Below are 13,763 nucleotides of genomic sequence, written 5' to 3'. Positions count from 1 at the left end.
TTGGTGCAACGTTTCTTCTTCGGTTGGCTCTGGGGCAGAAGTTCTACCTCCTCTCCTGCTCCTCTTTTACTCCAACCCTGGAGTTTAGTTCCTGCCCACACCTGTTTCTTCACTAGGGGCTGTTCTGTCCCAGCGTTGAGCCCCTCCAAGAAATAAGTCCACACACACGGATTTGACAAAATTTAAGCATGTGATTCTATGTAATGTAATTGTTTGTTTTATTCGACTTCTGTGCTGCCCAATCCCAAAGGACTCAGGGCTTACAATAATATAAAAAAAGATACAAATACAATAAAAAGAAGTCAAATATATATATCTAATATACTAATAGTTTAGTGGCAAGGAGGTTTAAATGTTTTAAAATACATCAGTCAAGCAAGAAATAAATCCGTCCGGCCTCAGCTGTTCATTAGAGTCTCAAGCAGTAAATCAAACTCCCCAAATACTTCTCTTTGATCAACCACCTATCATTAACACGACTCACTATGAGTTGGCAGGAAGCCCGGAGACAAAGATTCCACTTTGTAACTTTGTAGTTCAACATAAATAGTCCAAGAGCCAAATCCAAACTGTCATTGCTCACATTTGAAAGTTGACTTCCGCACTCGCTCGTCACAAGACTTGCCCTTATATAGCCAGAAGGCGTGGCTAATTGTTCTATAGAGCTAGTCACACATAGACCTCTTCCTGTTCAGCCATTCCTGCCTGGTAATACGTCTGCGCACTCTGGCATCGAGAAGAGGCTCTTCCTCTTCGAGTCTGGAGGTGCAGCAGTCCCTGGTTGGCTTTCAGCCTCTGACCCCACGTCCTCTCCGACCTCCTCACTATCAGACTCGGGTGCCAAGTACACTGGCCTAGGGTACCATCCCACACCCGTCTCTCGATCCTTGGAATCCGTGATCAGCTGAGCAGGACGTGAACGGGACAGAATGGGCCAGAGAGAGAGGCTGACCAGGACTCTGTGCCAAGGGTGCTTTTTCGGAAGGCAACTGGATTTTTAATTTTTCCCTTGAAGATATTTCTCATCCAAGAAGCTTCTTCCGTTCTGAATGGTGGGGAATGGAAGGATTTATATGCTTTGTAGTCACCTGGTGGTGAGTGCTCCCTCGGAGAATACTCTTCCCAATTCCCCCTCCTGTCGCGCTTCCAGGCAACATCCAAACTTAAATCAAAGTCCAAGTCAAGGCACTGCTTCAAATTCCAATGTATTGCCGGGTTCCCCTGGCGCCTCCACAGGGGAACCTGAGTCTGAGTTTCCCACCCACTTGGAAGTTCACCTCCCTTGCCCCCCACCCACAAACTTGTCATGTTGTCCACTCAGATTGTGCCAGCGTGGCCAGTCCTTCCGCTTCCGCCCAGGTGGATGGGCCTAGGATGGCCTTGGACCCCTCAAAAGAATGCTGCCCCTGCTCCCTCCTGAAAATCCCCCCCCCAAGTTCCCATGAACCTCAGGCCTTGTGCAGAGAGTGTGGCAAGCGGTTGATTTACCCCCAACGTCTTCACTGGCTTGACAGCCCCATCATTCAATCAGAACTAAGAAAGAAGCGAAACCTCTTCAAGGGGAAAAAAGCAAAGTCCAATTCCCTTCTGAAAAAGCCCTTTTGGGACACACTCGACCACCAACGTCCAGCATCCACCAGCTGCACAAAGTCGTCCTAGCTACTAACTCTCTTGACCTTCCCATGGACTTTGCTTGACCACTGACCTAGTTCAGCCCTTTGGAGGGGATGTAATGTGAGAAAATATTATTTGACTGAAAGAGTCGTAGAGGCTTGGAACAAACTTCCAGCAGACGTGGTTGGTCAATCCACAGGAACTGAATGTAAACCTGCCTGGGATGAACATAGATCCATCCTAAGATAAAATACAGGAAACAGTATAAGGGCAGACGAGATGGACCAGGAGGTCTTTTTTCTGCCGTCAATCTTCTATGTTTCTAGGTTTCTATGCTTCCCTCCCTGGCTCTGGAGGCTGGAATGGTCAAAGGGGGGAAAACAAACTCTATTAAAATGTTTATTTTTATTTTTATTTTTTTCACAATAAACTGAATCTTTTTGACCCCTTCATTCTATTGTAAATCTATCATTCTTCCCCCACTTGACTGTAACTTAGAAATCTAAAATACAATAATGATAACTTGTTGCTTGTGTCTTTAAGATTTTTATTAATATTGATAATTCCCGCAACACTGTCAAACTATTTACTAAGTCTGCACTACTATCACTACTAGTTTTTTCTCATCATTCCTATCACCCATCTCCTCCCACTTATGAATGTAGGACTGTTAAGTTGTTGCTTGTATCCTTAAGATTTTTATTAAAATCTTTCCTGATTGGTTATTTGACCCCTATGACCATCATTAAGTGTTGTACCTGATGATTCCTGACAAATGTCTCTTTTCTTTTATGGACACTGAGAGCATCTGCACCAAAGACAAATCCCTTGTGTGTCCAAAGACACTTGGCCAATAAAGAGATTCTATTCTATCTTTTAAAATATATATATAACAAAAGTACTAAATACTTAATACTATCCATCACTACTGCAGCTAGGAATAGTATTTGCACAATTTTGAAAAAAAAAACAAACCAGAAATCCCTGCAGAAAGTATAACTACAGTATTAATAAAATATGTGAATGTGCATTTTGTTTTCTTAAACCAGGGGTCTCCAATCGTGGGGACTTAAAAGACTGGTGGACTTTAGCTCCCAGAATTCCCCAGCCGGCAGCTGAATTAGGTGCAGTTTCTATGGCTGTCTGGCTTATCTCAGAGATGAGGGAGTCCATTTATTGCTCCCACCCTGAGCTTTCCTGGAAGGGATTATAAAGGATCTGCTTCCTCGGTTGCCCTTTGAAACCTGCCCATAGCCTCACTGAGAGCTTGAGCCTTGGTGACGTCAATAGAAGCGCGTGGCACCCCCCCTCCGCCCCCCCTGCTTCCAGCTCCCAGCCCCATTCAGCTCACAGCCTGGGCCCCTCCCTGCCCCCCCCCCCCGCATTTCAGGCAGACCCCCCTTTCCCTCTGGGCTGATTTGTCCCAAGGAGGAAGGGCAGTGAGCAGCTTGGTGGATGGGGGGAGGGTCTCCTTGCATGGGATTCCTGGTGGTCCCCGTTCCTTTCCCCCCTATTTTTGGTTTTATTTTATTCAAAGACTAAAATCCAAAAGAAGATTAAAACAGAGGCCAAAAGAAATTCCCCCACTCAAAAGCGAATTAAAAACAAAACAAAAACGGACATTTGCAAATATATTTTACAAAGGAGACCAATGAACTTTGTAAACAAGATATATTCGTAAACTGAGATATTCTTTTCCCCTAGGCCTTTACAATTCATGTATGGTATGTTTGTTTGTATGGATGTTTGGTTTTACAATAAGGGTTTTTTAGTTGTTTTAGTATTGGATTTACATGCTGTTTTTTGTTATTGTTGTTAGCCGCCCTGAGTCTATGGAGAGGGGCGGCATACAAATCCAATAAATAAATAAATAATAAATAAATGAACAAGATGAAATTATTGGGGAAAGTTTTCATTGAAGAAGCCAAGGAAATATTTCTCGATGAAGAGTCAAATTGAAGGGATTTGAACCCAGAACCGGAGAAAGACAAGTGTTGAAGGAGGGGAGTTGTGGAAAATAAGGAACCACGAGACTTTTTTGTGGGTGGAAAGGATGATAACAGACAGTTAAAAGAAGGCTTTGTGCTTGAACTTTGCTGTTGTTTAATCCAGTGATTCCCAACCTTGGCAACTTGAAGATATCTGGACTTCAACTCCCAGAATTCCCCAGCCAGCAAACGCTGGGAGTTGAAGTCCAGACATCTCCAAGTGGCCAAAGGTGGGAAACACGGGTTTAACTTGTTCATTATTATTTCTTTCATGCTGCATAATTAAATATATGAGACTCAATTGGATCAACTTACAACTGCACCCAAAAAAGGGACTTACATCCAGTGTTCACCCTTAATGACCGTTGACTCCTCCCCGTGGTCATGTGGTCAAAATCCACACGTTTGACATCTAGCATGGACTTATGCCCGTTGCAGGGTCGTGGGGTGGATGGGGGGATTGGGAGGGTCACGTGACCCCCTTTGGGGACGTTCCAACGAACAAACTCAACAGAGAAATTAGATTCGCTTAACAACATTTGGACTAATTTAACAACCGCAGGGATTTGCTTAACAACGGATGTTGGGGCTCAGGTGGGTGGTCGCAAGGCAAGGCCTGCTTGGACACGTTGTAAAGTTCCCATCCTGCTTGCAATCATAGAAACATAGAAGATTATACATATACCTCTGTGTGTTCAATGATAGTTACGTAGAAACATAAAAGATTGACGGCAGAAAAAGACCTCATGGTCCATCTCGTCATTTTATCTTAGGATGGATCTGTGTTTATCCCAGGCATGTTTAAATTCAGTTCCTGTGGATTCACCAACCACGTCTGCGGAAGTTTGTTCCAAGCATCGACTACTCTTTCAGTCAAATAATATTTTCTCATGTTGCTTCTGATCTTTCCCCCAAGAAACCTCAGAGTGTGCCCCCTTGTTCTTATGCTCACTTTCCTATTAAAAGCACTTCTCTCCTGGACCTTATTTAACCCTTTCACATATTGAATATTTTCAATCATGTCCCCCCTTTCCCTTCTGTTCTCCAGACCACTGTTTTTCAACCAGTGTGCCGAGGCACATGGTCAGGTGTGCCGCGAGAGGGGAGAGAGAAAGAGAGAGAGAAAGAGAAAGAAAGAAAGAAAGAAAGAAAGAGAAATAAAGCAAGAGAGAGAGAGAGAGAAAGAGAAAGAAAGCGAGCGAGAGAGTGTGAGAGAAAGAGAAAGAGAGAGAGAAATAAAGCAAGAGAGAGAGAAAGAGAAAGAAAGCGAGAGAGAGAGTGTGAGAGAAAGAGAGAGAAAGAAAGAGAGAGAAATAAAGCAAAAGAGAGAGAGAGAGAAAGAGAAAGAAAGCGAGAGAGAGAGAGTGTGAGAGAAAGAGAAAGAAAGAAAGAGAGAGAAATAAAGCAAGAGAGAGAGAGAGAAAGAGAAAGAAAGCGAGAGAGAGAGTGTGAGAGAAAGAGAGAGAAAGAAAGAAAGAGAGAGAGAGAAATAAAGCAAGAGAGAGAGAGAGAAAGAGAAAGAAAGCGAGCGAGAGAGAGAGAGAGAGTGTGAGAGAAAGAGAGAGAAAGAGAGAGAAATAAAGCAAGAGAGAGAGAGAGAGAAAGAGAAAGAAAGCGAGCGAGCGAGAGAGAGAGAGTGAGAGAAAGAGAAAGAAAGAAAGAGAGAGAAATAAAGCGAGAGAGAGAGAAAGAGAAAGAAAGCGAGCGAGACAGAGTGTGAGAGAAAGAGAAAGAGAGAGAGAAATAAAGCAAGAGAGAGAGAGAGAGAGAGAGAAAGAGAAAAAAGCGAGCGAGCGAGAGAGAGTGTGAGAGAAAGAGAGAGAAAGAAAGAGAGAGAAATAAAGCAAGAGAGAGAGAGAGAAAGAGAAAGAAAGCGAGCGAGAGAGAGTGTGAGAGAAAGAGAAAGAAAGAGAGAGAGAAATAAAGCAAAAGAGAGAGAGAGAGAAAGAGAAAGAAAGCAAGCGAGAGAGAGAGAGAGAGAGTGTGAGAGAAAGAGAGGGAAAGAAAGAGAGAGAAATAAAGCAAGAGAAAGAGAGAGAAAGAGAAAGAAAGCAAGCGAGAGAGAGTGTGAGAGAAAGAGAAAGAAAGAGAGAGAGAAATAAAGCAAGAGAGAGAGAGAGAGAGAAAGAGAAAGAAAGCGAGCGAGCGAGAGAGAGAGTGTGAGAGAAAGAGAGGGAAAGAAAGAGAGAGAAATAAAGCAAGAGAGAGAGAGAGAGAGAAAGAGAAAGAAAGCTAGCGAGAGAGAGTGTGAGAGAAAGAGAAAGAAAGAAAGAGAGAGAAATAAATCAAGAGAGAGAGAGAGAGAAAGAGAAAGAAAGAAAGCGAGCGCGCGAGAGAGAGAGTGTGAGAGAAAGAGAGAGAAAGAAAGCAAGAGAGAGAGAAAGAAAGAGAGTGAGTGAGAAAAAGAAAGCAAAAGAGAGAGAAGGAGGAAGGGAGAAGGAGAGAGAAATGACAGAGAAAAGGGGAGAAAAAAGAGAAATGAGAAAACGATTGAGGCAGAGAATGAGAGGAAAGAGAGAGAAACAAAAGAGAGAGAGAAGTGACTCTTGATTTAAAGCATATGATAAAAACACCCAAAGAATAAGAGAGAACCCCCCCCCCCCAGCCCTCACCTGTTTTTGGAAATGTTTCAAGAGTGTGTACACACACACACACACACACACACACACACACAAGGGGGGATAATATGTATAATATGTACTGTCTTAGAGTGTCATTTTGTGTCATTTTGGTTGGTGGTGTGCCCCAGGATTTTGTAAATGTGAATCACTGCTCCAGACTCTACAGATGGAGTTCATGAAGTCTTTCCTGATACGTTTTATGCTGAAGACCTTCCACCCTTTTTGTAGCCCGTCTTTGGACCCCTTCAATTTTGTCAATATCTTTTTGTAGGTGAGGTCCCCAGAACTGGACACAGTATTATTCCAAATGCGGTCTCACCACCGCTCCATACAGTGGGATCCCAATCTCCCTCTTCCTGCTTGTTATACCTCTAGCTATGCAGCCAAGCATCCAACTCGCTTTCCCTACTGCCTGACCGCCCTGTTCACCCATTTTGAGACGGTCAGAAATCAGCACCCCTCAATCCTTCTCTTCTGGAGTTTTTGCTAACACAGAACTGCCAATACTATTGACTGGTCAGCTGGGGGGGGCATTCCAGAAGGTCAGAGGCTGCAGGAAGGGTCCGGTTGCTACGAAGGTGGGATTCTGTTGCTCCCCGTTGCCAGGCTGGTGGCTGCTGACCCCGAGAGAGACAGAGAGAGGGGCAGTGGGCGGCCTTTGGTGCCAGGACAAGGAACTGAGAGACCCTGCTGAGCCTCTGTGGGCGCAAAGACTTGCCTGGGGGCCATTCACAGGTGGGGCAGACCCCCTGCCCAGGCAGCCCAGCCTCTGAAGGGTCTCTCAGATCAGAGGGAAAGGCAGTCTACGACTTTTTGGGGGGAGGGTTACCTGGGTAGCTTCCAGGCAGCGTTGACCTGCTGGGTGGGCTTTCCTGGGGTGTGCCAGGGGGGGGGCAGGGTCCCCATGCTCTACTCCCCAAGGGCTGCCCCTTGTCCTGCTGATCTCAGGGAGGTGGGGGTCCTTTCCTTGCCCTGGCAGTGTTGCCCCTCCCTCTTGGTTCCCTTCCTTCCATCCATCCATCCATCCATCCATCCATCCATCCATCCATCCTTTACTCTTTTCATTTTTTCCTCCCTTCCCTCCCTTCATTTTCTTTTTTCCTTTCTTTTTCCATTCTTTCCTTCCTTTGTTTCCTTCCTTCCCTGTTTTCCTTTCCCCCTTCCCTCCCTTCCTTCTCCCCCCCTCTCTTCTTCCTTTCTTCTCTTTTTCCCTTCCCTTTTCCATTCTTTTCTTCCTTTGTTTCCTTCCTTCCTTCCTTCACTCTTTTCATTTTTTCCTCCCTTCCCTTCATTTTCTTTTTTCCTTCCCTTTTCCATTCTGTATTTGTATGCTGCCCTGAGTCCATGGAGAGGGGCGGCATATAAATCCAATCCAATCCAATCCATTGGATTTATTTATTAGATTTGTATGCCGCCCTTCTCCGTAGAAATGAAATGAAATGAAATGAAATCAATCCATACATCCTTTTCTTCCTTTTCTTCCTTCCTTCTTCCCCCTCCCTCCCTCCTTCTCTTCTTTTTTCCTTCCTTTCTCCATCCCTCTCTTCCCTCCTTCCTCCCATCCCTCCCCAGGGCCCGTGGGACGATGTTTCTGAAGTCCATTCTGAGGGGGCCCTTCGCCCTCTGGTATTGTGGCTTTGTCAATTCGGTGGAATATCTGCACGAGCAACTCCAGGAGAACAAATACTTCCCCTTCCAGGTGCAGCAGCCCAAAGGTAAGGCGGTTTTTGGGGAGGGGGCAGAGGGGGGCTTGGGGAAGGGCCCTGCGTACAGAATGGGGGGAAGGAGGGCTGGGCTGGGGAACCAAGCACAGATTTTGGGGGGGGGGGGCGTCCGGGGTCGACTGATACACCTGGAGGGACGTTGCCATTGGCCCTCAAGGAGGACTGTGGCCCTTAAGGTGTGATTGTGCAGTCAGCTGGTTTTTATAATAATAACAATAGAGTTGGAAGGGACCTTGGAGGTCTTCTAGTCCAACCCCCTGCTTAGATAGGAAACCCTACACTACTTCAGACAGAGGGTTCTCCAACACCTGCTTAAAAACTTCCAGTGTTGGGCCATTCACAAGTTCTGGAGGCAACTTCTGTTCCATGGATTAATTGTCCTGACTGGACATTTTCTAGAGTGTTTATAAATGCGGTGTGGGCTTCAGACAGATGAGCTGTATTCGAGGATTGGTCTGGCCACAAGCTTCTTGGATAAGAAGTGAAACATCTTCAAAGTAAAACCCAAGAAAGTCCAGTTGCTGTTTGGAAAATGTACCTCTCGGACAACCAGGACTTGAAGGATGGAGCATCTCCATGGACGTTTAGGGAAGGTGGCTGTGGGCAGTGGCCAGGGTCGGAGGCCGCGAAGTGGCTGAGTCCTGTGGCTGAGGGGGGGGGGGGCGAAGGGCTGAGCCGCAGAGGCTGGCTGTGGTGGGCACCTGCTGAGAAGGTCTGGGGGGCTTCCCGATCTGCTCAGGGCAGGTGTGGGGCTCCGTGCCCTTCCTGGCTCTCTGACCACGTGGGTGGGACATCTGAAGATCCGGAGATCCACCCGTTGCACAGAAGAGATCTGGAGGCCTTTTCAGGCTGCGCTCAGAGAGGGTCAGTGTTGGGAATCCTACCAGAAAATTACAATAGAGAAGGAACTTATTTAATTGTTCATATTGGAACAGCACTCAGAACAGCCCCTAAAATTGGAAATTGAATAGGATCCCGACAGGAAGAGAAATAACAAGGAAGATTGTGGATTGTGCTGAAATGAATAGATTTACTTTAAGACTTAAAGAAGATTCGGAATATTACAAAATCTGGGGGAAATTTTATGAATGGAGGCAAGTTAAAAATAATTGAAGCACATGAATATTATGTTTTGAAGTGAAAGAATGAGAAAATGGAGGGTAGACACCCAGATGATGGAAAAAAGCAATGGTGAGAAAAAAGCAATAAAGAGCTGATAGATAAATTAGTGAAGATTGGACTTAATCCCTGGATAGTTCAGTGGATTTCAAGCTGGCTGAAGCATAGACATCAGAGGGTTGTTGTTAATGGCGAGTATTCTGAGCAGAGACAGGTTACAAGCGGTGTGCCACAAGGGTCTGTTCTGGGTCCTATTCTTTTTAATATGTTTGTGAGTGACATAGGGGAAGGTTTGGTAGGGAAGGTTTGCCTATTTGCCGATGATTCTAAAGTGTGCAATAGGGTTGATATTCCTGGAGGGGTCTGTAATATGGTAAATGATTTAGCTTTACTAGATAAATGGTCAAAGCAATGGAAACTGCAGTTTAATGTTTCCAAATGTAAAATAATGCACTTGGGGAAAAGGAATTCTCAATCTGAGTATTGTATTGGCAGTTCTGTGTTAGCAAAAACTTCAGAAGAGAAGGATTTAGGGGTAGTGATTTCTGACAGTCTCAAAATGGGTGAACAGTGCAGTCAGGCGGTAGGAAAAGCAAGTAGGATGCTTAGCTGCATAGCTAGAATTATAACAAGCAGGAAGAGGGAGATTATGATCCCGCTATATAGAATGCTGGTGAGACCACATTTGGAGTACTGTGTTCAGTTCTGGAGACCTCACCTACAAAAAGATATTGACAAAATTGAACGGGTCCAAAGACGGGCTACAAGGATGGTGGAAGGTCTGAAGTATAAAACGTATCAGGAAAGACTTAATGAACTCAATCTGTATAGTCTGGAAGACAGAAGGAAACGGGGGGACATGATCGACACATTTAAATATGTTAAAGGCTTAAATAAGGTTCAGGAGGGAAGTGTTTTTAATAGGAAAGTGAACACAAGAACAAGGGGACACAATCTGAAGTTAGTTGGGGGAAAGATCAGAAGCAACGTATTTGACTGAAAGAGTAGTAAATGCTTGGAACAAACTTCCAGCAGACATGTTTGGTAAATCGACAGTCACTGAATCTAAACATGCCTAGGATAAACATAGATCCACCCCAAGGTAAAATACAGGAAATAGTATAAGGGCAGACTAGATGGACCATGAGGTCTTTTTTGCCGTCAATCTTCTATGTTTCTATATCTCTATAGTTCATAGTTTATATTATTTTATATGGCAAAACTATTTTTATCAGGTAAACAGCTTAAATGTTGGAGTGAGGGGAATTTCTTCTCTCCCCATAAATAATGACAGATATGGGATTTATAGAATGTTAGATACTGAAGGATATACAGTATTTGGTTGGTGATTTTTCTTATTGTTGTCGTTTGCTGTAATTTTAGTATCGGCTGACCAGTTTGAATGTCGGAGGGATGAAGTGGTGGGAGGGGAAGGAGAAAGGAGGAAGTAAAAGAAACTCCTTGGAGTACATACACGAGATTGACATTTGGCGTGTGTATATGGTTGGATATTGGTATGGTGTTTTTTATTTACATATGTTTTAAGGTGGGAGAAAATGTATGCCCTTCCCCCCAGAACCAAGAGGGTTAGAGAGCATTGGATTGGCACTGGGGATGCTGTGAGTTTTGAGGGGGGGGAGAGCCGAGAGCCCCCCTCCCGCCCTGATCTCGCGTCTCTCTCCCCCGCAGTCTTTGTGATGGAGTATTACAAGGACATGATCTGGAAAGGCCTCCTCTGCGTGGTGGCTTCTCTCCTCGGCAGCATCTTCTACTTCAAGATGATCCAAGTGAGACTTTCTTCCCTGACTCGGGACCCCCTCGTTTCCCTTCGCGTCCCATCCTTTGTGGGCTGCGCTGCGCTCCAGCCGCTCCTGGTCTTACGGGGCCATTTGGAGGCCAGACAAGAGGGACCAGGGCTCGAAAGCTCAGGAGTGGCTCGCCCAGATTCTATAGCAATAGCATTTAGACCAGTGTTTCTCAACCTTGGGCATTTGAAGATGGGTGGACTTCAACTCCCAGAAGTCTGGGAGTTGAAGTCCACCCATCTTCAAACACCCACGGTTCAGAAACACTGATTTAGACATATCTACCGCTTCATAGCACTTTCACAGCCCTATCTGAGTGGTTCACAGAATCAGCCTCTTGCCCCCAACAATCGGGGTCCTCATTTGACCCACTTTGGAAGGAGGGAAGGCGGAGTCCACCTGGAGCGGGTGGGGAGATTCGATCTGCCAAACTGCTGGCAGCTGGTAATCAACACTCTAACCACTGAGGCTCTCAACCTCTGGAAGGACCCAATTATTGGGGCAGGCAGCCTCTGCCTAGGATGGCAACTCTGCGGCAATCTCCCCCCAACCTTATGCGCCTCGGTGGCGCAGTGGTTGGAGTGCAGTACTGCAAGCTCCTTCTGCTGATCACCGGCTGCCAGCAGTTTGGCAGATCGAATCTCAGCACCGGCTCAAGGTTGACTCAGCCGTCCATCTTTCCCAACTCAGTAAATGAGGACCCAGATTGTTGGGGACAAGAGGCTGACTCTGTAAGCTGCTTGGAGGAGGAGGAGGACTGTGAGGTCTTGGATGCTCTTTGGATAATTTTTGTTAGATGATAAGGAGTAAGCCATACTACTCTTAAAGTACAAAGGATATACAGATGAACAGGTGGAGATAGAAGATGTTCCCGCTAATAACCCAGAGATGTGAGTGGAACCACATATAACAAGACCAGATCGCTTGAGTATATAAATATTGTTCATTTATCAAATATCGTAGTCATTCACAAATACACCAATCAATCTTCCCAATACATATACATATACAAACCAACGTGAGGACACACAGTTCCTACTACCCACAATAGTACTTAAAACAATTCTCCCCTAAGAGAGAGGTTGCTGGCTCCCTCTTGTGGCTTAGTACTGCATCACCAGCTCTTAAAGCAGCAATGTACTAAAACTTTAAAACATACCATATATTGCTGGTTTGCTTTATATAACTGCTCAAAAACACAAAGGGACCCCTCAAAGAATCCACCCTAGATCTGAATGAATGGAATATTCTCACTGAATACTTTGTTCTGTACAAAGTGGAATGTGCACAACAGCAGGTGAAATTGACGGTCTATCAGTGTTGCTTCCTAAGTGGACAGTTTGATTTCACAGGAGTTGGATTGACTTGGAGTTGTATTGTGTTGTTGAAGTGTTCCCTTTATTTTTTTGAGCAGTGTATATTGTAACACCCAACCAGTTGTGCACATAGCATTAACAATTTTCTGGCCGACATTTCATTACCCAACTAGGCAACGGCAGTTGTGTGCTAGCAGTCGTGGGGATTGCAGAGTTGAGGAGGAGGAGGAGGAAGATGTCCAGGGTCCCACGGCTTCCGTGCTGGGCCCGGGAGTGGGGTGCCTTCTCTTTCTAAGCCTGCCCCCCTCCCCCCTGCAGGTCTTCCAGGACCTGTCGGCTTTCTGCATCCTCAGCCTGGTGTCCAGCGTTTGGATCCTGGTCAGCAACCTTTGCAAACGGCGGCTGATCATCAACCACATCCGGGAGTTCTACCAGTTCTACATCCGGGGCATCCTTTGGCACGAGGGGCCCCTGCACCAGATCTACGTCCGGATGGTCGGCCAGCGAGACGGTACCCCCCTCCCCCCTCCTGTCGCTCTCCCGGCCAAAGGACAGGCAGTCCGAGGCTTACGACCTCCTGTCGCTAAGCGAAACGTTGACTCCATTTTTACATTTCCTGCTACGGTCGCTGAATCACACCAGTTGTTCAGTGAACCCGGTTTCCCCCTTGACTTTGCTGGCCAGAAGCATAAGAGGTTCACCAGCTACATATCCCACCCACCTGTGGCTTTGGGGTTGTGTGAAGTATGAGGGTCATCTGGAGAGTCAGGTTACAAGGCCCGTAGCTCTCATGGGGAATCTCCGCCGGTGAAGAAGTCGGTATTCCTATCATGTAGCGGGAAGCCAGCGGAAGAGAAGGAGCAGGGCCAGGGGTCAGGTGGTCATCAACTGGCTTTGTGGTGAAGGCTAGCGAGGATGTCCTCATGTCCTTTCTCTCCAAGCGCAAAGTGCGCACCCTAATGTCAGGACTAGGTCTAGCCTGAAGTAATATTCCAATTGCAGAAAGAAAGAAAGAAAGAAAGAAAGAAAGAAAGAAAGAAAGAAAGAAAGAAAGAAAGAAAGGGATTGTAACTACCATAATGAATGTAACACTGAGAGGATGCTTAGTCCCTGTGAGTCTACAGAATGTGCTATAACCTGATTGGTTGACTAATGTATATAACAGGACACACCTTTCCATAGGTTTGGCTTGAAGATATTGTGGCTTGAAGGTTAGTTTGGCTTGAAGTGGTTATTGTGTGGCTTGTGATTGTAGTGTATAGTAGAATTGCCCAGTGAGATAATTACAGTGTAAATATATAGAATAGTTTTGCTAAGAAGTAGTAAATATTTTCTGCCGTGTTTGTCTTCAATTATCTGCAAAGACTTGAGCTCCTGGTATCTGGTCTGTGGCCTCTCTGGGTTGGGCAACCTCTGAAAACTCCGACATGTAACACACGCTACCTGAATACAAAGGGCATGAACACTGCTGCGATTCTACTATACAGTACACTACAATCACGAGCCACACAATAACCACTTCAAGCCAAACTAACCTTCAAGCCACAACATCTTCAAGCCAAACGTATGGAAAGGT

General features: G+C 45.6%; 1 protein-coding gene across 1 annotated transcript in view; it reads left to right on the top strand.

The window, feature by feature from the left end:
* Window positions 1–7,808: 7,808 nt before the first annotated feature.
* The window catches only part of TMEM249 (transmembrane protein 249), a 12,361-nt gene continuing 6,406 nt past the window's right edge, over window positions 7,809–13,763 (top strand). Inside the window, exons 1-3 of the mRNA XM_070749317.1 lie at window positions 7,809–7,938; window positions 10,756–10,853; window positions 12,506–12,698. Of these exons, the coding sequence (XP_070605418.1) occupies window positions 7,809–7,938; window positions 10,756–10,853; window positions 12,506–12,698 (421 nt within the window). The remainder of the gene's footprint in view (window positions 7,939–10,755; window positions 10,854–12,505; window positions 12,699–13,763) is intronic.

The sequence above is a fragment of the Erythrolamprus reginae genome, chromosome 3 (genome assembly GCF_031021105.1).
Source record: "Erythrolamprus reginae isolate rEryReg1 chromosome 3, rEryReg1.hap1, whole genome shotgun sequence".
Classification (NCBI taxonomy): Eukaryota; Metazoa; Chordata; class Lepidosauria; order Squamata; family Dipsadidae; genus Erythrolamprus; species Erythrolamprus reginae.
This window is presented reverse-complemented; position numbering and strand designations above follow the sequence as displayed.